Here is a 24,324-nt window from a genome sequence, read left to right as displayed (position 1 = left end):
TTGCAAACCCTCTCTTTTCCTCCTCTTTCCAGACCTCATGAGACTGTGTTGCCCTTCATCCCCAGCACTGTGCCTGCCCTGCCTTCATCACCCTTTCCTGCCCATCCTGATTCCACTCTGCGCACCTGGGGACAGGGGTGGACAGTAGACGGTACTGCACCTGCACTTGGGCACAGGCAGAAATCGGCTTCAGAAACAGTCATGGGTTTTATGTAGAATGGTGGTGGGTCTTACTTTGTGTCTTTTGTTTGATAATCAGAAAAGACTGTTTTGGCAGAAACAAGTCTGGAAGGAACAACCCAAAGAGAAGACAAACTTCATCACCTTGAATATAAAATGAGGGACTCAAAGTGAGACTGGACCAAATTGGCTTGGAACTACTGGGCTTTGTGAAGAAAATAAGGATTCTGCTCCCAAAGCACTGTGAAGAACCATTTTTATATACCTCTTACTACAGCCTGGCTCCACCACTATATTTATTAGGCAGTCTTTAGTTTCAAGTAACAGAAGTCTAAGAAACTGTCCTAAGTTAAATAAGAGTCTGTTATTCCAAGGGGTCTCATAGAGCCCCCAGGGGCTGCTCAGAGTTCAGGCAGGAGAGGCAGAGGGGCCGGGAACACAGCCGGGCTGCTGTCTCCTTCTCTCCCCCCCTTGCTCTCCCCCCTCCCTCTTTTTCTCATATTCCCTCCCTCTCTCCTCCCATTTCATTCCCCTCTGCTCTCTAGTCATCGGCCTCATTACTCTCTCCCTTCACAAAACTGTCTTAATCCATATGGTCTGCAGATTGGCTGATGATAGCTCCCTGGTTTATATATTACAAGACTAACCACGAAATCCCAATTCCAAATTTTCAGAGAATTCCAATAGCCTGACTTGGGCCATGAGTCTGCCATGCTCAGGTAACTGACGATGCAGCCCCCCTGTAAACATGTGGGCGGGGCCCTAGGAGTGCTGGGAGGATGGACAGGGCCCAGGGTGTGTGTAAGAGAAGGGTTCTGGGGTGGATAGCCTGGAGGTGTCAGCTATAATCCTTTCCTCAGTGTTCTTAAGAATTCCCCTTAAAGTTCCACATCAAAGCTCATTCCCCTGGGCTCTGCTTGAAGTAAATCATGAAGCTACCTTGAGTCTAGATAGGATTACTAAGAGTAACATTTGCAAGGCTAGGCATTCTGTAACACAAGTTAGTCTCATATCCATCTGGGTATAAGGAGCAGTCTCTATTCTTTCAGTTCCATCTTCACAAAGTGTACCCATCTCTGTTGTACCATTTTGGAGTCCAGACTAGCCCTCAACAACACCAGGAAGTTGATGAGATTTGTCACTGGCAAATCTGGATTGTTTCTCTTGACCCACTCCCATCAATCCTGTCTGCCTGTTTACTCCATCAAACCATCCCGCTAAGACCTGCCAGCCCTAATTTCTAGATTTTAGCTTCTCCTTATCCTTTTCATTACTAGAGGCTTTGCATTCTGCTGATAGGCTACACACTATGGCTAATTTGAACTACCACCTGTTTCCTGACAAACCAACCTGGTAACCTGGTAAGGTGCTCAAAACCCTTTCTTCTGTGACTCACCAAGATTTACTATTGCTCCACAGATAGTACATCGTCAATTTAAAAAGGGCTTGTTCACAAAAATGATAGCTGAATTCATAGGCAGGGATCTCAGGCAACTGACGAAAAACAAGTTTTGGACAAGGTTCTCACGCAGGTGAATGCCTTCTCGACCTGCCAGGGTCTGACTTACAGCTTATCTTATACGTCCTTCATGTGTTTTTATGTAACTATTGGGACATGGTGATTATAAATCTTTTACAAACCGGCAAAGCCTGGCAAAAAGGGAATAGGCTTTGACAGCAAACCCAACAGGGACTCCTTGCCCAGGCCACCCAGCAGGAAAGCAGCTTGGCCAAGCCTTTCCACAAATTAAATCATCTACTAATGAGTCTCACCCATATCAAGTGCTTTGCTGTTATTAATTTTATATTGAGTTCATTTTATTCCAAAGAACTTTTAATTCAAAGGGACTATTCTAAATGACTAAATGACTGATTCTGGCATTTTAAGTCCAGAGAAATACTCCTTTTGTGTTTTGTGGGGAGAAAAGAAACACCAATGATGGCTGTACATATTAGTTGGGAATTTTTGAAAGTTCTAAGAAAAGGAAAGCATTCATTTTTTTATTCAGCAAATATGGGCTGAGGACTGATGACGTGCCAGGCACTGCCAGAAACAAGAAAGAAAGTGGTAACAGAAAATGTGAATTCCTGCTGCACTCAGTGGTTGAGTGTGGTTTTGCTGTCCAGGGAACATTTGGCAGTATCTGTAGACATTTCTGATTCTCATAACTGGGGTATGCTAATAGCATCTAGTAGAGGCCAGGGGTTCTGCCAAACTTCTACAATACCCAGGACAGGACCCATCACAAAGAGTTATCGGCCCCCGTGTCAATAGTGCCAAGGTTGAGGAAACTTGCATTAGAAAATGAGGGGCCACTGGTTTTGAGCAGGGAACTGTCAAAGGAATGTTGTTGCTGATGGCCTCATAAACCCAAGAGCAAGTTGGCTAGCACAAGAATATGTCTTAAAAATTAAATCCTATTTAAATGTACTAGAGCAACTGTGAATAGACAAATCTGGGGGTCAGTGGTGCCACAGCTGAGGAACCCATCTCTCCTGCCATATCTGCTCAACAGGCCTCTCAGGGAAACCCAGAATCTTCTGTGGCAGACTAATTCCTCTTGGCTATTTTTCTTACATCAGAAAAGGTTCACTTCAAGGTCAGTATTTCCTCTGATCTTGCAAGGGGAAAAAGTTCAAAGTTAATATCACACATGAGTGTAGTGTCACATGATTATGGGAAATGCAGTAGATTACAGGAGAAACCTTTGGCTGAGATCAGGAGGCCAAGTGCTGCTGACCCTCTGGGTGACTGTGGACAAGCCACCTGCCCTCCAGCCCCTCAGGTAACTCTGGGCAAAAGCTAGTCCAGATGACCAGTGACTTGTAGACCGAAGTCACTTAGCACCTCCAGCCCACTCTTCTATACATATGTAGCAGCCAGAAAACATTGCTTTGGTCCCAAAAGGTCCTTTTCAAACCAAAATAAAAGAGTAAAGTTCTCATTTTTAATAAAAATCAGGAAAAGGACAAACTGTGGTGATAGGCTCTACCGGGGTTACTTTGCCCCCTGAGGCACAGTGTCTGCAGACATCTGTGGCTGTTCTGGCTGACAGGTGCTACTGGCATCTAGTGGGGAGAGTCCCGGGGTGCTGCTCAGCCATGTGCAAAGATTTGTCCAGCCCAAAATGTTATTAGTGCCAAGGCTGAGAAACCCTGATATATGGTGATAAAGAAAAGCAAAATTTCTCAACTACAGCACATCATAAATAGCGCTTACTGTTTCTTACAGTCTAGAACCTGGGCTGATTATACACTTGGGCGGTGTCTCCACTGACCCATCAAAACATACTTGTTATGCAACTACCAGGGAATATTGCTTTCCAGATTCAGCAGATGTGAGACAAATAACATCCTGCTCCCTTAGAAAGAGTCAAGTCGGGGATGCACACTAAACGCCGGAGATTTTTCTTGACAACTCTTCTTGCCCTTGTTTTTTATTAAGTGGCCATTCCTGGGCTATTTGTCAAATATACCTTATCTCCTATAATATCATCTTTTTCTGTTTGGTGTGGTTTTTGAATTCCAGGCAGACATGCCCAGCATAATATAGTCTTGGACAGACATTCTTCCTGTCTGGGGTATTTTCTTCCTGTCTGGGGTATTTTAGTTACTGCCTTCCAGTTTGCAAAAGGTTCTTTTTTCTGAAAAGATATTCTTGAAAATCAATAAACTTCAGAGACTGGAAAAAGCTGATCAGTGACTTTTCAAGATATGGGGTATTTCACTGGGAGAGTAGACATAATAAGTCAGCCCCAAATGAAATGTGTTCAGAGAGTGACCTCATCATTTACATAGAGTCAGTCTACTGTCTAGAGATTGTCCTTGTGGACCCAAATGAAAATTGAACAATATATAAGCCATGAAAATAAACAGTGGCCCATCACAAAGAGGAAATTAGGCAGTGGGCCTAAGATAATGTTTAACTAACTTTACGTTCCCTTTTGTCCCCATTTTTTTCTGTGGGAATGTGTATTTGTGGGGACACTCAGAGTTATTTGTTTTTCAAAAATGTCTGCCTGCCCTTGTTTGGCTGAAGTCAGAAGCTGGAGGCATATATACATTGATGGGAAAGAACGTTGGTGAATATGGGCAGGACTACTAAGCATTAAATGCAATTTTGATATGCTTAATTTTTTTTAATATAGGCAAAAGGAAATTTCTGAAAATCTCTGATAAACGTATCTTTTGTCTCATGAAACATTCAATAGGTCAATTTCTGTTTTGTCAATGTGTAGTAAACAGTGTAGTTACTCTCCTAATTTCTAAACATTGCATTTTCATTTTTACCTTAAGGTACAAAGGTATTTCCCATGTGATTTCCTTATTGACTTATGTTCTTATGTTCCAAAGAATTTTGTCACTCCTTTTTTTCCATGACCTACAAAAAAAGAATGCCTTTCAAAAGCCAAGCCCACCTTCTCTGGCTTTTGGCTGTGCTTTTTCTTCTTTTTGGAATGTTCTCCCCAAAGCATCAGCCTCCCCAGTCAACACCATCCCTTCCCCATCAGCCTGATCCTTCCCAGTCTGGTGAACTTTTATCCACCCTTCAAAACTCAGTTCAAATATCACTCTCTCCAGCCTTCTTAGGAAGACTTTATTATAATCTCCATTATACTGCTATAGTGTAATTACTTATGTTGCCTGTTTATTCTTAGAGATGAATGAGATCTTGAAGGCAGGCAGGTCTGTGCTCCTCAGATATTTTGACTTGGTATACCTAAGGACTAGTACATGCCAGGTTCAAAGTAAGCAGTCAGCATATAAGTGCTGAATAAATGGATGAATAATGAGTGGATAAATAAGTGGATTAAATGGGAAATAATTCATTCTCTGACATCTTTCCCCTGCTAATTTGTAACACCACTTCTGAGATATACAAGCTCTCCATATATGTGTGATTTGGTTTCTGACCTGGCCACTCTGCGCTCCATCCTGCATGGTGTTTTGCTTTCCTACAACTATAAAAGTCTTGATATATGGTCAGGTGTGTTTTCCTACATTTTTCTTACTCAGAATTATTGTGGCTATTCATTTCTGCTCTACCATATGGATCTTAGGGTCATCTCATCAAGTTTTATGAAAAGCACCATGGAGATTTTGATTGAAATTACATTGAATTTACAATTCATTTGGAGAAAATTGACATATTATAATAAAGAACATCTCTCTTCTTATTTATGTCCTTAATGTCATTTACTTAATTATTTTGAAAGTATTTTTTTATTTTTGCTGTTGTGAAGGTAGTCTTTTTTTATTTTTTAATAAAATGGGTTACTGCTTCTGTATAACACTGTTACTGATTTTTTCCCATTGCTCTTATATTAAGCAAACTTGATGGCCTTGCTTCTTCTTCCAATCATGTATTGTGTTTTCTTTTGTTCCATTATGCTGACTAAATTCTGCAAGATAGTGCTCAAGAGAAGTATTCATACCAGACAAACTTATCTTTTTGCTGACCTTAAAGGAAATTATTCTGTTTCATTTTTAAATGTAATGTTTATTATGCATGTATCATAGATACTTTTAGTGAACTATTTTTAGGACAGTTCCCTCTTTTCCTAGTATACTAAATACTATTACTATGAAGAGATGTTGCATTTTATTGATTCTTGGTATTCTAGTTTTTGAAATGATTATGTGGTTTCTCTCTCATGTTATTGTGGTCAATTCTAGTAATGTGTTAACCACCTTAAATTCCTAAAATAAACCCTCCCTGGTCATGAAAATTTATTTCTTATAAATTACAAGTAGTGATTTTACAGCGTCTTACTACGCTGATGGACAGTGACTGTGAAGGGGTATGTGGGGGGGACTTGGTGAAGGGGGGAGCCTAGTAATCATAATGTTCTTCATGTAATTGTAGATTAATGATACCAAAATAAAAATAATAAAAAATAAAAATAAAAAAAGAGAAAATATATATATATATATATAATGCTACATTCAGTGGGATCTTTTTTTAAGGATACCTACATTTATGTTCATAATTGAAATTGACCTACAATTTTACTTTTGTTTACTGTGCTCTTACAGTTTTTGAGTGAAGGTTATATTAATTTCATAAGGTGAATTGTGGAGCTCTTCTTTTTTTTTTTTTTCACTTCTGCTCCAAATAGTCTGTATTGGTTAGAGATGATTGGTTTCTTAAAGATATGACAAAACTTGATCAAATATTTTGGGATCAGTGACTATATAAGGATGTTTTACTGCAGATTCAACTTTCAATAGGACCCTTTACTGAGTAATTCTTTCAGTGCCAAGTTTAATCTGAGTGGGCCTCTAAATGAATCGTGGCATTTTGGCCTGTGAGAACATAAGCGCTCCCTGGGATGGATTCTCTTCATTCCTACAAGGATGCTTTGTCTTATGTTAGTGTCATTTCCTTGCAGCACAATTCTCTATTCTAGTAAAAATGATTCTGAGAGTTTTCTTTTTTTCATCGTTTTTTTCAAAAACAGAAATAGTATAATGGACAGTTTACATGTGATAAACTGAGATACCAAAAGACTATTATAGCTCAGTTTTGTTGTGTAAAAACCATGGTCATCACTTGCCATTTTTTTAACTTGATTTTTTAAATTTTCCCTGCCTTTACAAATCTGTGAGTTCCATTAGGAGGGAATCAAGAGTGTTTCATTTGCCACTTTACATATACTCAATTACTAGTGTATGTACATAAATGAGGATCTCAAAGCAATGCTGATTTTTTTTTTTTAAGTAGAGCTCTGATGACATCTTGCATATTGTGACCATTGTTGCCATACTGATTTTTTTGTTAAATGAAAGTAGTATACTGGCCTCCTACCATGTTAAAAGATAATATTATCTGTATTTCTTTTATTCGTTAGTAGAGATTTAAAACTTTAAAAGTGCTTCTGTAATATCAAAAGATGTTAAAGTTCAAAACCTTTTCCCACAGATCTGTATGTCCACAAACAGACTGCCTGTGGTGGTTTAGGCTTACCATGGCCACATTTGCTTTCAAGGAATCCCCTAAATCTGCTTTTTGAAGGTCATTGGTACTAAAGAACATGTATTTTTGTGTTATGTTGGTTTGGTTTGGGTTGGGTTGGGTTTGGTTTTGGTTTTAAATCATGACTAGTACATGGTCCTGTATAGGAGGATCTGAATAATTAGAAGACCATCCTTACTTCATGATATTCAAAATATTTAACAACTAACGGGCCTCGAGCAATGAGACTGACACCTTGGCCAGCCAGAAGGCACTTGCAGCTCGCACACCTGTGGGCCACACCGGGGCCTGCTGGACGCAGACCCTCTGGGAGGAAAGCAATTCAGTACACCCTGTTGGTAGCCTTTGTTTTCAGCCAACTCCCTCACTTTTGTTTGATGCCTTGTTTTTAGAAGTGACTCAAAGCCTTGAAACCTTTTAATTATCTCATAATCATGTCTTATTTATACCTGCCTGGATATTCTACAGATAGGGCAACTTCGTCAAAAGGACACAGTAATTGAGTTCTGCCTTCCAGAACTTGCTGAGCTAAATGCTGGTTATAGTGACCAGCTCAGCTATCTTGGATTTTCCCACACAGCGTCTTGTTTGCAGTGGTGAGAGTCTCATTCCTTAGCCAATGGCATGGCCTTATAACTTAACAGTTTCCCCGCATTCCTTTCTGACTCTGGCCTGGAGCATGGTGGATCAGTGGATGATTTTCAAAGATCAAAGCACCTCTGTTTTCTCTGGGTATGTTTGCAGCTCTGCCTCTGGAAAGAAAAGGCCCAGTGAGTGGTGCTCCTCCCACTGAGGCCTTTGTGTCTTAACTTCATCTGTTTGTTTTTCACATCTGAGGCCACCTGCCTCCAAATGACTGAATTTTATAACATTTTTCTTTTTGGATCACAGGTCCATACATTCCGAGGCCCGCACTGGTGTGAATACTGTGCCAACTTCATGTGGGGCCTCATTGCCCAAGGGGTCCGGTGCTCAGGTACATACAGAACTTTCTTTAGCCTTTCCATTTGTATAAAATGTTGAGCTGGAAGGCATTTCTCCAGAGCTGGAAAAGAGGCCCAGATTAGCTAAGGAAAAAAAAAAAAGTCTAGCTTTCTGAAAGGTTCAAGACAGCCCTGTGCCTATTGCAGAAACTGTTCTAGGTATTGGCTGGAATGAGAAGGATTATCTCATGTTTATGCCAGAAAAGAAAAAATAATCCAAGCAACTACATTTCCTTAGTTGCCTACTGAAGGAAAAGAAGAAACCAATTCCAATGGAATTGTATAGATACAAAAGTCATTTTCTTCCCCATCCCACTTAACTGCAAAAGCCAGGGCATACAAATAATAATAGTGGTGAAGAGTTACCAAATACCAGGCACTGAGTTAAGCACTTTCTATTCATCATGCCATTTAGCTTCACCCACAGATGTTGGAAGAGATGCAGTTTTTCTCCCCATTAAATAGATGAAGAAACTGAGGCTCAAAGATACTTGTTCATTGCACTTGGCCACATAGTAATTGGTGGAACATTGATTCAATTTCAGAGTCCATGCTCAGTGTTTTTTGCCATCACATTAGGAATGAACCTATATACCTTGATTTAATATCACATATTTTCAAAGTACTTTGAAACCCTAAGTTTTTCTACCTAGAACTGGATGCACACACCCATTGCTAATGGTGCAGAACGTATCTGAAGATACATCTAACAAAACAGCAAAGAACTGCCAAATTAATGTGTCACTGGGCTTCCTAATTCATCTTGCCATATTTTTCTGGCAAGCAGTTCTGGCCAGGAGCAAGAACAGCTTCCTGTGATAAATTGATCAGGTTTTCACCACCACCATGACTGATTTTCACCTTGGTAGAGTATGATTTTTTAAAAATAACTCTTATAAAGTATTTAAAATAAATTAATCTAATTATACTACATTAAGATGATCTGTTTCACCATACTGCCCATTTTGGTTCACAGGATTGTGGGACGAAGGGGCTATCTTAGGTTTTACTGTGTGGATATAGCAATCATCAGTGCCTGAACAGTTCAAGTAGTGCTCATGTGTGTCTGCTAAGTCTTCCTGCCATCTGCTCCCATTCCAGAAGCAAAGACAAGAAGTAAACATAAGCTTGGAGGCATCCTCTCCAGAAATGTTCCAAATACACCAATTAGCACAAAAGACTTCCTTACCAAGAGTCACAAAGTATCTCACACCTCAAACATTGAGCAAAGTTGTAGAATAGCTGAATTACCCAGTGGTCATTAATTCAGCCTGTCCAGATTATAACCACCAAAAATACTCCTAATTGCTTATATTGTCCAATTTCAGCAGGAAATTGGCCCAAAGGCAATATTATGAGAACAAAATTATGGAATTCAGATTAGCTGTGAACAGCAACTTTCTCCAGGATGAAATGGTTTTGTTTTTTTCTGGTTCTGTAGTTTTTCTTTTTTAAATAAAACATATTCTAAGGCTATGATGTTAGTGTTCCTCAGTGGCCACTGTTTAGCCTCATATTTCCTCTGAGCAACAGGAAAACTGAAAACTGACCATTAAAGGTAGGCAGAGCCACATTGCCTTTCAACTCTTCACATTTTAAATTTTTTTAAATATTTTTAAATGAACTAGACTCTATTTATAGCATATGGAATTGTATTCATTTGCAAAACTGAGTATTTTTATAGTTGTTATAAAACATCTTTATTTTAATAAAATACCATTATTTAACTCTACATAAATGTACTATTACTCCAGATCTTAAAATGAAGTTTATAAGGAAGTTAAAAACAGAATTATCATATAATCCAGCAATTCCACCTCTGGGTATATGCCCAAAAGAACTGAAAGCAGGCACTTGGACAGATATTTGTACACCCATGTTTATGGTAGCATTATGCTCAATAGCTAAAAGGTGGAAGCAACCCAAGTATCTGTCAATGGATGAATAAACAAATGTGGTATATCCATACAATGGAATATTATTTGCCTTAAAAATGAAGGAATCCTGTCATATGCTATAATATGAATAAACTTAAGGACATCATGCCAAGTGAAATAAGCCAGTCACAAAAGGGCAAATACTGTATGATTCCACTTATACGAGGTATCTAGAGTAGCTAACTTTATAGAGACATAGACTTTAAATATATTAACTTTTTTAAGCCTCACGATAACCCTAGGAGTAGGTGCTAATTTTATCCACATTTTACAAAAGAGACTCCAAACAAGAAAACCAAGCAATTATATTCAGTTCAGTTTGCCAAAATTTACATTCGCTAAATAGATCTATCAAAATATTATTGAAGTTTCTCATGCTGATAAAGTTAAGATGAATTAGAACTATTTTTCTGTTTGAAAGGAAGGTAAAGAGTAAGTATTACATGAAAGTCATGTAATGATTTTCAAAAATCATATTACAAAAGTTTAAATCCTCTCAAATCCTTGGTGTGGTTAAGTGCTTTTATATAAAACAGCTGGTTACAATATTCATTATAATGTGTGTTTTATATATATATATATATACACACACACACACACACACACATATACACAATAGAATATATATATTATTATTCTTTACCTCTAGAAAAATAATCAGTATTAGAAGGTACTTTGAATAGACAGCACATTAGCTTTGAACAACTTTGGCACTAAATTTTTATTTTCCAGAATATAGACTGTGCTGTATTATTGTTAGGGAAATTCCGTGAGTGGATACCAACTGCTAACAAGGCTTTTAATGTGTTCATTGAACTTAACGGCACCTTTTCAGTCTTGGATCTTGATATGAGCTTTATAAATAATTACTCTAATCATCACATTACAAGACATTGTTCTAAATTGCAAACTCTCAGGTACTCCCACTGGTGTCCAGTTAGACACTGTTTCCACTCACAGGTGTCAAAATAAGGCAAGCAGGAAGGGAAGTGGCCTACCCCAACTGCCCAACAAGGAGGAAGGGAGTGGAAACGATGGGCAACCCTCCAAGAAAGGGGAAGAAGATGTCAGCCTATATAAAGATGAGAGATTCCTACGGAGTGTATAGTCATGTCTTCCACTAAAGGAGCACCAAGGGCTTAAGGGGAACAACCTAGCAAAACACTACGTGATATGCCCATTATAAGTCATGACCGGCTCTGGGAAGCCAAACCCAAAAGCCTACTTGTGGACCCACATGTGCCAGTCCCAAAAGAAAAAAGACATGCGAACAGCCTGGCTGATTACAAGAACTATCTCAGTGAGATGTTCTGTTTTTGTGGCCCAGCAACAGAGAAGGCTTAATGAGAAAAATGGAAATACAAAAAGAGTTTCATGAATAAAGGTGGATTTCATACTCAACGAGAGTATCACCTCTAAATGGAATGGATATTCCAGAGAGATATAGCAACCCCTTGGGTGTTTTCATTTTTATTTTTGGTCACATGTCATTTATGTTGGGCTTTGACAGAAAGGCTGGCCAAGGCTGATGTGGCTTCTTTGTTTGCAGACTGTGGATTGAACGTACACAAACAGTGTTCCAAGCACGTTCCTAACGACTGCCAACCTGATCTCAAGAGGATCAAGAAGGTGTACTGTTGTGACCTCACAACACTTGTGAAAGCTCACAACACTCAGAGACCCATGGTGGTAGATATATGCATTCGAGAAATTGAAGCAAGAGGTTTGGAAAACCCTTATTACAGAGATTTTATTTTTGCTGTTTATTTTTACTGTTTCAAGGAAACTTTCCTGTAATTGTTAACTTGACTCTCTCTCCACTATGGACGGTGGGAAAACGGTCTGCCCAGGCACATGCATGCACATTCCCCCACACACAAATAAACTAAACCCAACCAACTACATCAATTTCTGTTTCTTACATAAGCCATGTGTGTATTTATTCAATATGCTTGCTAAGCATTTATTATATGCTACACACTGAGGATATAAAAGTCACAGTCTCACCTTCAGTAACTCAAAGTACAGTATGCAGAACCAGAAGGACAAATAAATAAATATTGTGGGTGGATGTATGCAAAGTACCATGTCCTATAGGAAGACATTTTAATCTAATGTGAGAATAATTCAGAAAGGGTTTATGGCAGAGGTGAGATTCCAATAGGGTCTTTAAAAGTGCTGCTATTAAATAAGTGAAGAAATTGTTGATCAACAAATATATTTCCTACCATATCAAAGTTCAATCCTAGTATTGTTTCTGTTTATTTCAAAGAGAAGAGTTAAAATATTAGAAAAAAATCTATGCAATGAAAAAAAATCAAGCAGGCAAGGAAGATAGAAATGTTTCAAAGAAGTTTCTTTATATTATGCATGAGTCATCTTTCTTTTATTTGTACTTTTTTTGGCCACTCTTCAGTATCAAAACGTTCAGTGATATGGTTGGGTGAGTCTGCCTGGGGAGAGCTTGGATTGCTGGAGGTAACTTGGGTAACTGGACCATGTATAAAGCCCACAGACTTTAGCCATTTCTTCCCTGTCTGCACTGTGCTCTAGTAGGTATCCATTACTGTGTCTACATTGGCTTAATACATTCTACTGGTATTTCTGGTTGTCATTGCCAACTATCCCATTCTTTCCAAAACATAACAAAAGAAGACATGTCTGCCTTATAGCTTGTTATCCCAAGCCTTTTAGAGATAGGAAATTACTCCCTTTTCCCCACAGGATGAAAACTATAGCTATTCTGTTCCCTTAAGACTCACTCATTTAATCTCAGATTGTAAGAATCCCTTCTGCCTTTTGACTCCTGTGGCTGTCAGAGTTTAATGGGTGCTTTGGGATCTGGTGAAGGCCCTGGTGCAGGGGCTAAGCTGGGGAAGAGTTGAGGAGGGGCACCCTGACTCTGGACAAGTGGCTGGGAAAAGTGACCCTGGGTCCTGATGCTTAGAGGCCTCTACAGTTTAGAGTCAGATCACTAGCATCTCCAGAGCCAGCAATGAGGACTTGTGCTTCTCTGAAGAAGCTCATCCCGCAGTGATGCTCAGCAGAGATGACTGATAATCTGGACAAAGTTACCACCACACCTGATGTCTGGTGTGTCCACAGGGAACACAATACATAAGCCTAGTATACGAGCTAGAATAATACAAAATTAGGAATGTATGCCAGGGGCTCACAGCAAAGGGACTGGAGCTACAGGCAATAGGGGCCTGCAGATGTGAATAGAAACAGAGAATGGGCTGGAAAGGAGTTCAGGTGACCCTTCCATTCCCAGCTCCAGTGCCACCACCACCACCATCTTACCCATCTTCCATTCATAGCAAATTTCTTACTGTTCTCCAAAAGCTCTTCATGGCTATTTGTTTCTGCATGATGTGGCAGTGAAAAGATCGTGGACTTGAAGTTAGATCCCAGACCTGTCTCATATCAGCTATAGTATGACCCTGCAAGTTATTTACTCTGTTTGAATATCTGTTTCCTCACCTAGAGTGAAACAGAATCAGTTGTACCTCATAAGGTGGTTGTGAGAATGAAAATGAGTGACCCGTGTAAGTGAACTAGAACAGAGCCCATCCTGCAGGACCCACCCTGTGTGATTTCTTTTCTGCCTTTTGTGGGATGACCATTCCCCTAACTCCACCTCCAAATCTGTCTGACCAGTCTCCATAACCCGTGTGATTCAGTGCTGTCATAGATCCCAAATAATAGTGTCTTCAACAAGATGTCAGTTTGTTTCTCTTTCCAGTAAAGTCTGGGTACTGGGAGCAGTCAAGCACTCCCTGGGGGCAGGAATCCGGGCTCTGCAGCTTGCTCTGCCACCCTGAGTGCTGCCCTCACCTGCCTGACCTCGGATGGCCACCACCACCACATCTGCACTCCAGTCAAGCAAAAGGGCACACTCTTTCTCTTCAAGGGCAAAACCCAGCCACTGTACACATCACTTCTGCTCTCTTCACACTGACCAGAATTTAATGGACCCTGCAATGGATGTTGTTCTGAAAATCAAAGGTCCCATTACAACAGAGAAATAGTAGAACTAATACGGAAGGAGAGCTGGCAGCCTCTGCTGCTCTGGCAAACTCTAACCCATCTTTCATGACATCCTTCAAAGACAGGTCCTCAGTAAGGCTTGCATGCACCACTGACTAGAATAGGATGACACCCTGTCTCACCTTGTGGGGCAACTCGATTGATCAGTAGTAGCAACCTGGACAACTGAACTAAGACAGATTCCGAGTCTGAGTGTGGCTCAGTGGGAGAAAGCACCGAGGTCAATGAAGAATGTCTCTGATGGTTACAGGAGAGAGGAGGGGCATGGGCAGTATTTATGCCATGCATTTGTTGTCTCTGATGCAGGCCTAATGCACACCCTTATAAATGGCAGATAGTACACACTTGGTAAATGTTGCCAAAAACAGGAATGTATGTTAGTCATCAAGAGTTGACAGTATAACTACAGAGCAGTAGAAGCTACTTGTTTATTTTTTCTGTAGCTATAGATTGATAACAGCTAGTTTTTGACATACACAGTCTGAAATCTGGTCTTCTGTCCTTTCTGGATTGGCCTTATGATATATCTTATCAAAGTAATAAGCTGTAGGAACAGAAACCACATCTTTTTCTTAGCCTAAATATACAACAATCAAGATTCCAGAACTATTCATTAGAATTTTATTTTCCTACATCTGTTTGTATGATCATTTACTTGAGGGTATAACAACTAAATAATTATATTTAACTAAACATTTAATGTTGTGTTTTGGTTAAGCATAAAAGGCTATAAAAAGTGTGCCATCTCAATAAAATCAGGAAAGTATGTGTGTGTGCATCAAACAGTGCTACACGCAATAAAGTGGTGCTGGGGAGGAGGTAGGTTCCTGCACAAAGCAGTAAGATCTCATCCAGCAGTCTGATGAACAAAGGATGAGACCATGGTTGATGAGAATCTTAAACACAGGCTCACTTTACAAAGCCAGGCAGGAAGAAGGCCAGATCACTGAGGTCTCTACTGCCGCATGAGCAGATGGAGATAGGCTTTCAAGGAAATGGAAGCTCTGATGTGGCAATGTGTAATATATGAGAGCTCTGTTACCTCATTTTCTGCTAGCATGGTATAGATGTGAAATTCGAGTCCTTTTTAGATGTTGCAGAAGTTAAAATCTGTCTCTTTTTTTAACAGGACTAAAGTCCGAAGGCCTTTACAGAGTCTCTGGGTTCACTGAACATATCGAAGATGTCAAAATGGCATTTGACAGAGGTAGGTTTGTGCTTTCTTGAACACCAAAAAACATCTTCAGCACCCTCATTTTTGGAACCAGATTGTATTCATAGTGGGAACGGAGTTTCAACGCTACTGAGAGCTGTTCTTCAAGAAGCCAAGGAATAATGGCTTACAAATCTTACGATTCTCTACCTCTCAGGTGGAAGTGTTTCCTTAAAAGTTGTGGACAGATGATCAGATAAGGAAGTGAGTTTAAAAGACTGTTTGAAAGGGCAGCCAGCATTTGGTGCTATTAAGGTTCTTGACTTGGTTATTCAACACATGGTCAGGTCATATAGCACTGGGGTACCCTTCTGCATCCCCCATCTTAGGATCCCATTGACTTCTCCCAAGACTCCAAAGAAAAGAGAATGGGGGAAGCCAGTGGAAATTTAGAGAGTTACTCCTATTCTTTGTCACTGTGACATACATTCTCTAGGCCACAGTATCTCTTAGGTCAGATATCATAAGCCAACTTGGGGACATCGTCAAATACATATCACCAAAGCCCACCCTGAGGACTCATTCAGAAAGCTGGGTGAGCCCAAGAATCTGTATTTTTTTTATTTTAATTTATTTAAAAAAAAATAGTTCATCCATTTTTCCTACCCTTCACCCCCCAGCACTTGCAACCACCAATATGTTCTCTGTATCTATGAGTTTTGTTTTTTGTTCATGGTGGTTTTTAGTCCTTTCTTTTAGATTCCACATGTAAGAGAGAGCCTATGACATTTGTCTTCCTCTGGATCACTTATTTCACTTAAGGACATGGATGTCCTTAAGGTCCATCCATGTTGTCAAAAATGACAAGATTTCATTCTTTTTTGTGACTGAATAATATTTTGTTGTGTACTATGTATGTATATGTATCACAATTTCTTTATCCATTCATCCATATCTTAGATTGTTTCCATATCTTGGCTTTTGTAAATAATGATGCAATAAGCATGGGGGTGCATATATCTTTTCAACTTAATCTTTCTATTCTGTATTTTTGTTGAACAATCCAAATAACTCTGGTGCAGCCAATCAAGGGATAGAACCCACAGCCTAACAGAGAGAAGCTCCACCCTAGAAGCGTAGACAGAGTCACTGGTGACCTGGCTGCCTATCTGTGAAGGTTCCTGGCCAGTTCTCCCTCCCTGGATACTTTACATTCCAGCAATACAGAAATACACCTTACCTGTTTTCATGAACAAGCACCTCAGCTCACACTGCTCTCCCCATCTAGAATGTGTTCATAACTCAGCCTATTAACACTTACCTATCAATCAGGTGTCAGCTCCTGTCTGTCCTCATTCATGAATCCTCCCTGAGCACCGCAAGCTGACCTAAGAGTTCATTTTTCTTTCCTATATCCTCCCTCATTTCTAGCATAGCAGTCTTCCCATTTCCTTGTAATTTTTGAGTTGCATGCCTGATGAGAGCTATTTAAAGTGTGTATGTCCTTGTTTCATTCACCAGGGCTTAACAGTGTCTAGTACATGGTAGATTCTCAACAGATATTTGTTAAATATGTAAATAATGGGATCATATGGATTATCTGCCACACTCTTACTATGGTCTTACATCAACAGATTTTTAATCCTCAGAACCAAATTTGTTATGACCTTTGTTCTTTCTTTCAATTCTGTATAGAAAGAAAATGCTAATAGTCCCTATATGATTGAAACTTTTTTAAAACCAAGAAACTGTATAGTCTGTGACAGTTAAATCAGACTGATATTTACTATGGTAAGAAGAAGTCAGAAATGTCTTTAGAGTGTTTGCAAAAATAGCAGTAATGTAACATTACCTATGATTGAGGGAAGTCCTAGATTAAAGCCCCAGGAAATATAACATTACCTATATATTAGGAAGTTTCCCAGATTAAAGTCCTAGGAATGGGAGAATGAAGAATCAGGTTAAAAGAAACTTCAGTGAGCCTAAAAGAGACAATAGAAACTGAAGACATTAAAAAATTATTTTTTGTACGTGATCTTCAAATCCAAGTCTAAAGAATACAGCTATATAAGAGTTCTTGATTTTCTTTTATATCACATTAGATTGTTATCCCATTATGAACCTTTATTTCTGGAGTATGAATTACTGTGCTAAAATTTCTATTTAGCAAACTACCAGGGGCTGGAACCCAAAGAACTCTTTTAAGTCTACTTCCTTACCCTTTGGTTAAACTTACCCTCAGATCCAGAATCACTCTCACCAAACTTCTTTTTGTTACTTCCTGCATCTCAATGTCATTAGAAGCCAAAGTAGATTTGTTGGGATCATTCATTGTTGCCTCTTTTTTGTCTTTCTGGGCATGCTTTAATTTGGCAAAATAAGGTCCGAATTAGGAATTGGATCATTGATTGTTTTTCAGATGGTGAAAAGGCAGATATATCAGCCAACATCTACCCAGACATAAACATCATCACTGGAGCCCTTAAACTGTATTTCAGAGACTTACCCATTCCTGTTATCACCTATGATACCTATTCCAAATTTATAGAAGCAGCAAGTAAGTATTGAGGACTATTTTTTTATTTGTACCCAATGTTTAAGTACAATACTTTTGAGTTCAAGAAAATTAAATGTCAGAACCATTTAAATGATTGCATGAGCTCTTGCTTTGCCAAGTAAGGGAACAATGATGCAGTTAATAGAAAACCAGGCATAGTTCACCAGCAGAACTGAACCAGCACCAAGCCAGCCTGCTCAGCTGAAGCCAGGTACCAGGCAGTTCTGTCTCCCCACTCTTCCTTCCGTGCTGGGAAGCAGCCTGGTCAGACCTACCCTGTTAGACGTTTAAAGCAAGAATGTTCCTGTAGTAAAAAAAGTCAGATGTTCTTCAATGAGGACTCTATAGATTAACTATTTTCATCCATTAGGTGGAGCCCCATTGCTAATTGATTAACTCTGCACCCCAAGTTTTTCCCATTGATGCTGTTCAAAATTAATAATACATCAAGAATCTACTGTGTCAATTGCTATACTAGGAACTCTCACCAATATCCTGTAGTTTAATCTTTTCTATGATGAAACAAGTGTTATGATGCCATTTTACAGAGCAGGGAAGCCAGGCTTAGAGAGCTGAGCTCATAGGTCTAGGAATGGAACATCGATGGTGTTCCATCAGCTAATGGTTGTTCATTCAGTGTTTGTACAGGGCTGCTGCTGTCAGGAGAGAGGGCTAGTGGGGGGTGGATAGACATTTCAGGGCTGCACTTTGCCCAGGAGTATAGTGTGGAAGGGGAGATTCAGATGCTAGAATGCATGACATGAAGTCAAGCACACTTTGAGGGAGTTTTTATTTTATAAATATATAATCTTCAAAGGAATTTGCGCTAAATAAAATGAGATGCCTGATGGGGACATATGTGGGCAGGCAGGGATTAGTGCAAGATGCACTTTCCAGATGAGCTGTGGCACTACTCTCTGCTAAAGCATTTTTTCTTGGGCCCTGGTTGTCCTGGGCAGACCCTGTCCTTTTGAGGAATGACAGGGGAACTCCCTTTCAGTAGCTGCCAACACCTGTCAGAGATCTAAAAAGCAGAAGTATTCCTGCTTCTTCCCATTGCTGACGTGCCCTCGTATCTACCTCTTAACTGGATGGTACAGTGGGGTTAACTTGCCAACCCTTTGGTGAAAAGTGCATTAATGCAGGCTGAGCTGGCTGGCTTATCTGTCAAGGCCCTTGCCTTATAACGTGTATTTGGTTATGGAAGCCTGCTGGGGAAGACTTACTGGACAACTTTAAGAGAATGCTACTAAGTGTGGTCCAGTTTACATTAAGGCTTGAGATAGTGAGACTTCTAGCAAATCTAGCCTTCAGAAGGCAGGCAAAGCACAGTCCTACAGGACTACAGATTCCTGGGGGCAAGGACCATGTCCGGCATCCTGCCACCCACCCAGCAGGCGGCCAGTATGCATATGGTTCCCAGCCTCAACCCCTTCTGGAATAAAACAAGGCATAACCAGGTCGGTTGCTTGAAGTGAAATATTACCTGAAATTGCTTGAACTCAGTTCAAACCGAGCTTGTTGCTTCTCTGGGAGCGATCATTCTAGAGCCCCACACTGACGCACGTTCATGTGACCTTGCAGAAATCACCGGTGCAGATGAGCGGCTGGAAGCTGTCCACGATGTGCTGATGATGCTGCCTCCTGCCCATTACGAGACCCTCCGATACCTGATGATTCACCTCAAGAAGTAGGCTGGCACCTCCTTGGCATCTTGGCAAGCCTTGTCTGCCCTGGGACAGCTAATGCCTCAGGGAAAGCTCACACAGCCTTCATCCCCAGCCCGCGGAGAGGACAGAAAGTCCTTTAAAGTGAACCGTGCTGCCTTCTCCAGGCCAACCCCATTCATGAGTGCTACAGCGTCGGTACCAGAACACCACACACATGCTTTCTCTTGTGGCCTGGGTGCCCGTAGGGGCCTCATGTTAAAGAATGGGCTGCTGAGGCTTAGGGAGGTGGAGTAGCTGATGGGAAGAGGTGAAGTGAAGCCAAGGTTGAAACCCAGGCAGTCTGAGCCAGAGCCACACTTTGTCTAAACCATTTGTCTACACTGCCTCCATATTCTGTATCTTCTTCCTGTATAAACCTTGTACTTTGTTCTGTTCTTCCTCCTTGGACCCCCTCCAGTCCCAGACTCTTGAGCCTGCCTTCATTTTGAGCAAGCACATTCGCACCCTGATTTCTTGTTTTTCTTGATGTGTTAGTTCTCCATCACCAAGCAACAAATTGTCCCAAATCTTGTGGCTTAAAACAACAAAGATTACCTCATTGTCTCTTTAATCCAGAACCCAGGTGTAGCTTATCTGGGTGTCTCTGGGTCAAGGTCTATAATGAGGTTGCAGTCAAACTGACAGCTGAGCTGCAGTCTCATTCAAAGGCTCAACTGGGGGAGCGTCCACTTCCGAGCTCACTCACATGAGTGCTGGCAAGATTCAGTTCCTCAGAGGCTGTAGGACTGGAGGCCTCACTTTCTTGCTAACTGTTCTCTGGAGGCCACCCTCAGTTCCCAGCCACGTAGGTCTCCCCATAGGCCCCTCAAAAAATGATAGCTGGCTTCCCTCAGAGCAAGCAAGCAAGAGCACCCATAGATGAAAGTCATAGTCATTCTGTAACCTAATCTCAGAAGTGATATTACATTGCTTTTGCTACATGCTATTTCTTAGAAGCAATTCACTAGGTTCAGCCCATACTCTAGAGCAAGGAACTACACAAGGGTATGAATTCTAGGAGGCAGGGATTACAGGGTGCCATCTAAGAGGGTGCATGACACAGAGGGCTCCCCACTGGGTTATCTGTGTGAGAGCATGTGAGACAGATGAGAGTGTTTACAAGACTCTGGAATTTCCTCTGATTCCAGATTTTTCTACCTAAACTGTGGATGTCTTTCCTTCATCATACACATATAGTGAGGCCCGTGAGTTGGTCTTTGAGATATTGGAGGGATCAGGGCACTTCCGTGTGCCTTCCTCCCTGTCTTTGGACAGTACATGGCAGCAGCCCATTCTTCGATAAAATGAACCAAAAATTGTCTATATTGACCAATTTACAGATCCATTCACTAAGTGAAAGGAAGTTGAGAATACTGTATAAACACATGTGTTGAGGTTTTTATTTTTCTACCTATTAAACATGTAGAAATTGTTGATCATATTCAAAGTGATCAGAAGTGTAACATTTAGTTCAGAAGATTCCCATTTTGATTAATTTATTGAATTCAAGAGTACAAGTAATTTTTGAATAAGAAATAGAAAATGTCAGCCTGGCTTTTAATTAGGTATAAATTATTTCTTTAAATTTCCAACTGTTATAGTTTGGAAGGCAAAGTATAATTATCAGAAAGTGCTGACATATCCCAGGTGAATCTTAAATACCAGTAAGTTAGTATTTTAGCATGGAGGCTTTGCTAGCCATCTTGATTGGCCACATGTGGTGCCTGACTTAATGGGGAGATATGAGCAATTTGATAGCAAAGAATGTCCTCTTTCCTACCTGTTTCTTAGCTTTACAAAATGAAAATAATGCAAGCTGTATCAACCTTCCTAAAATAATGCTAAATGGCTAATCTTAATCTACCTCTGAGAAAACAGACACAAAGGGATGGCCTTCTGTGTAAAACCTAAAGATGTTTTATCACATTTTGCTCTTCTTTGGAGAACCTACTCCCTTTTGGATCTGTTATGAACATCCTAAAACCTAAATTCCTTAAAGCAAGAATCTGGGGAGTTGTCATTTTATTCCACTAGGACGTTATTAAGCCCACTTTGGAATTTGAATTTCATTCTTAAGGGCTTTGCTGTTCTTATCTGGATGTTGAAATGATCATTTTCAATTCCAACAATAATTGCTGCAGACTTCATCGTGTGGGAACTAGAAATAATGTCCAACTGCTTTCCCATTTGGCCGCATTCCAGCCATTCCCCTGCCCCATGTGATACTGATCTGGCTATTCCCAAACTCATGGTACCCCCATCCTACAAGTAGCCTTTCTCCTCTGGTTCTAGCCCTGCCAGCAGATAGGGAATGTGCCTCCGCTTCTCTGCTTCCCAGCATACAGACCAGTAGGGAAGCAACAAGAGGGAAAAAGGACTTCCATGCAGCCTAGACTGAAATCTGTATGTATTATGGGCCAGCTAACAATCTGCTGCCCCTTCAAGCCAATAGTCTCTAAGTGACATTTCCACATTTAATTAGGAAGGGCTGACATTCTAATTTTAAACATTGTGTCTGTACCAGATTCACTTAGTAATTCACTTCTGGCTGAAGGCAATGTCAACAATCTGCAAAGAGAAAAAAAAAAATCAGAAAATTACATTTTTAAAAATAATTTTCTGCAGTTCTTGTTCTCCATTTTCCTTTGCAATTTCCCAAACCAGAGAAGTTCTTGGGGGGCATCTGTACATAAGCAGTATGTAAATTCTCTACAGGTCTATCTAATGTCTCTGCATATATGTTTGTTTTTCAGGGTGACTATGAATGAAAAGGACAATTTCATGAATGCTGAAAATCTGGGGATCGTGTTTGGGCCCACCCTGATGAGGTCCCCTGAGGACAGCACCCTCACCACCCTCCATGACATGCGGTACCAAAAGCTGATTGTGCAGATTTTAATAGAAAATGAAGATGTTTTGTTTTAATCCACCAGGAAAATGAGCTGAATGGCCCCAGTCCCATCTACATTGATAAGGCTAAAGGAATAAAAACATTTCTTACACTTGACGTGTTTTCCAAGCAAGTGACAGAATTTCCTGGACCGCTGCGGATCGCCAAGTGCACTACTGTGTCTCGTAGACACTGGCCTCCTTCATGTGAGAAGAGCAAGGATGAGAGAGTGAGAAAGGCTCATCTGAAAACTGGAGCGTTGGGGCTCTGCCGTGCCTCCCGTGTGTGTCTGTTTTGTTGAAAGAGTGATGAATAAATCTTTAACTTATTAAAAAAACAATGTAGACCTTTAAACTTCAGTCTTATCAGTAATAAAAGGGAACTTAATCCATAGAGGTACTTAATATAGTTCTACATTTTCCACTTACAAAAAAAGACAATTCTCTATGTTAAATGTTAAATGGAACTTATATTGTAAAATGTATTTTATTTTAGCTGCAAGAATGTTCCTTTATTTTAGCAAATAGAACTCAATGCAGTGCATTGATTATCTCCCTGTGTCCTTGTCCTGCCTTCTTGCTGTGACCCCTGAAAAAGTTGACCATGAATGCAGTATTATCTTGACATGCCTCTGTCCTTATCAGTGCTTTGCGATGAAATGTCACCTACTACCTGGGTCCCTGCTTTGGATAGTTTTTGCTGTTAAGCACTGGCATTTGGCTGTCATACAGTATATGTTTATAGCAATTGTAGAATGGTCTGAAATATCCACAAATTTTCTTTCCATAAAAAGTTTTGAAATCCCAAGTTATGTTTTGGAATTATGGTCATAGTCTTTCCATATCATGTGTGTATATCCCAGAATGTGTAGAATGTGATTGTTTTTCAGAAAATGATTTGGAAATACTTGTACCTGGGCCATGTAAAAAGTTGGCACTTTTCCTCTTTGCCTTTGAGGTAGGAACTCTGAACCCACCCACAAGTTGTATTTTTGCCACATTTTTGTATTTAGGAAAAATGAATCTGCAGAATAATTGTTGATTTTTTTTCCATTTTTGTTTCACAAACAAGCCTGCTTTTAAAAGAAAGAATGACCAAGATTAGTTTTTACAAATATTTGTTCCTCCTTGATAAAAGCATCTCTGTATGGATAATAATTTAATATGATTTTATTGCCATAGTTCCATTTTATTGGTTATGTTTATCTTAGCATGAGCTTTTCACACCAAGATTTCTATATTTTGTAACATAGATAAACTATTTAAAACATCAAACACTGTAAATCTAGATTTTTCTTCTTAAATCCACCTATGATGTCTTTTCCTCTGATTGTCTGAATGATTCATGTAATTTTTCACTAGTCTTGTGTTGGAGTGACTGGAAGAGAATGACTGTGTGGTAAGTGGGCAGAAAGGAAGAGGACAGTGCAGTTGCTGTCCCAGAAAGTTCCGAAGGCCACTCGATGGACTCCACTGACACACACGGGTCAAAACGGTTCTGCTGTTAGCATTCCTCCCAACTGTACAGATGGGTTTGTTGTAGCTTATGTACTTCTTGATACTGTCAAAAAATTATCTGGAAATGGTTTTATTTTGTGAAGTGAATCATACTTTGTAATTTATGATAGTGTAAATGGAAGAAAAAGCATTAAATGTATTAAATTCCTCTGTCTATCATATTGGAATAGGTGAAGGAATTTGGTGGTGGGGAGTGGAGGGCGGGGATATTCAAAATGTTGTTCCCAGATGGATTTGGGCAATAAGGTTTCTGTCATCACCAAAACACAGTGAAGAAACCAGAAACATCCCACCAAGTCCCCATCTGCTTCTCCACACCCCCCTCCAGCTTCCTCCTGCAGAGCCCGCTTGAGATTAGGATTCTAATGCTCC

General features: G+C 40.1%; 1 protein-coding gene across 3 annotated transcripts in view; it reads left to right on the top strand.

Moving 5' to 3' along the window:
- The window catches only part of CHN2 (chimerin 2), a 271,523-nt gene extending 247,423 nt beyond the window's left edge, over positions 1–24,100 (top strand). For all 3 annotated transcript variants that reach the window (XM_017647280.3, XM_017647274.3, XM_017647288.3), the window contains 6 exons: positions 8,048–8,132; positions 11,626–11,799; positions 15,256–15,333; positions 17,699–17,836; positions 19,421–19,526; positions 22,299–24,100. In XM_017647280.3, coding sequence (XP_017502769.1) covers positions 8,048–8,132; positions 11,626–11,799; positions 15,256–15,333; positions 17,699–17,836; positions 19,421–19,526; positions 22,299–22,470 — 753 coding nt within the window. In that variant the 3' untranslated portion in view covers positions 22,471–24,100. The remainder of the gene's footprint in view (positions 1–8,047; positions 8,133–11,625; positions 11,800–15,255; positions 15,334–17,698; positions 17,837–19,420; positions 19,527–22,298) is intronic.
- The last annotated feature ends 224 nt before the right edge of the window (positions 24,101–24,324 follow it).

This window comes from Manis javanica, chromosome 6, assembly GCF_040802235.1.
Source record: "Manis javanica isolate MJ-LG chromosome 6, MJ_LKY, whole genome shotgun sequence".
NCBI classification, from domain to species: domain Eukaryota; kingdom Metazoa; phylum Chordata; class Mammalia; order Pholidota; family Manidae; genus Manis; species Manis javanica.
The sequence above is the reverse complement of the archived record's forward strand: the minus strand, read 5'-3'. Positions and strand labels throughout refer to the sequence as shown.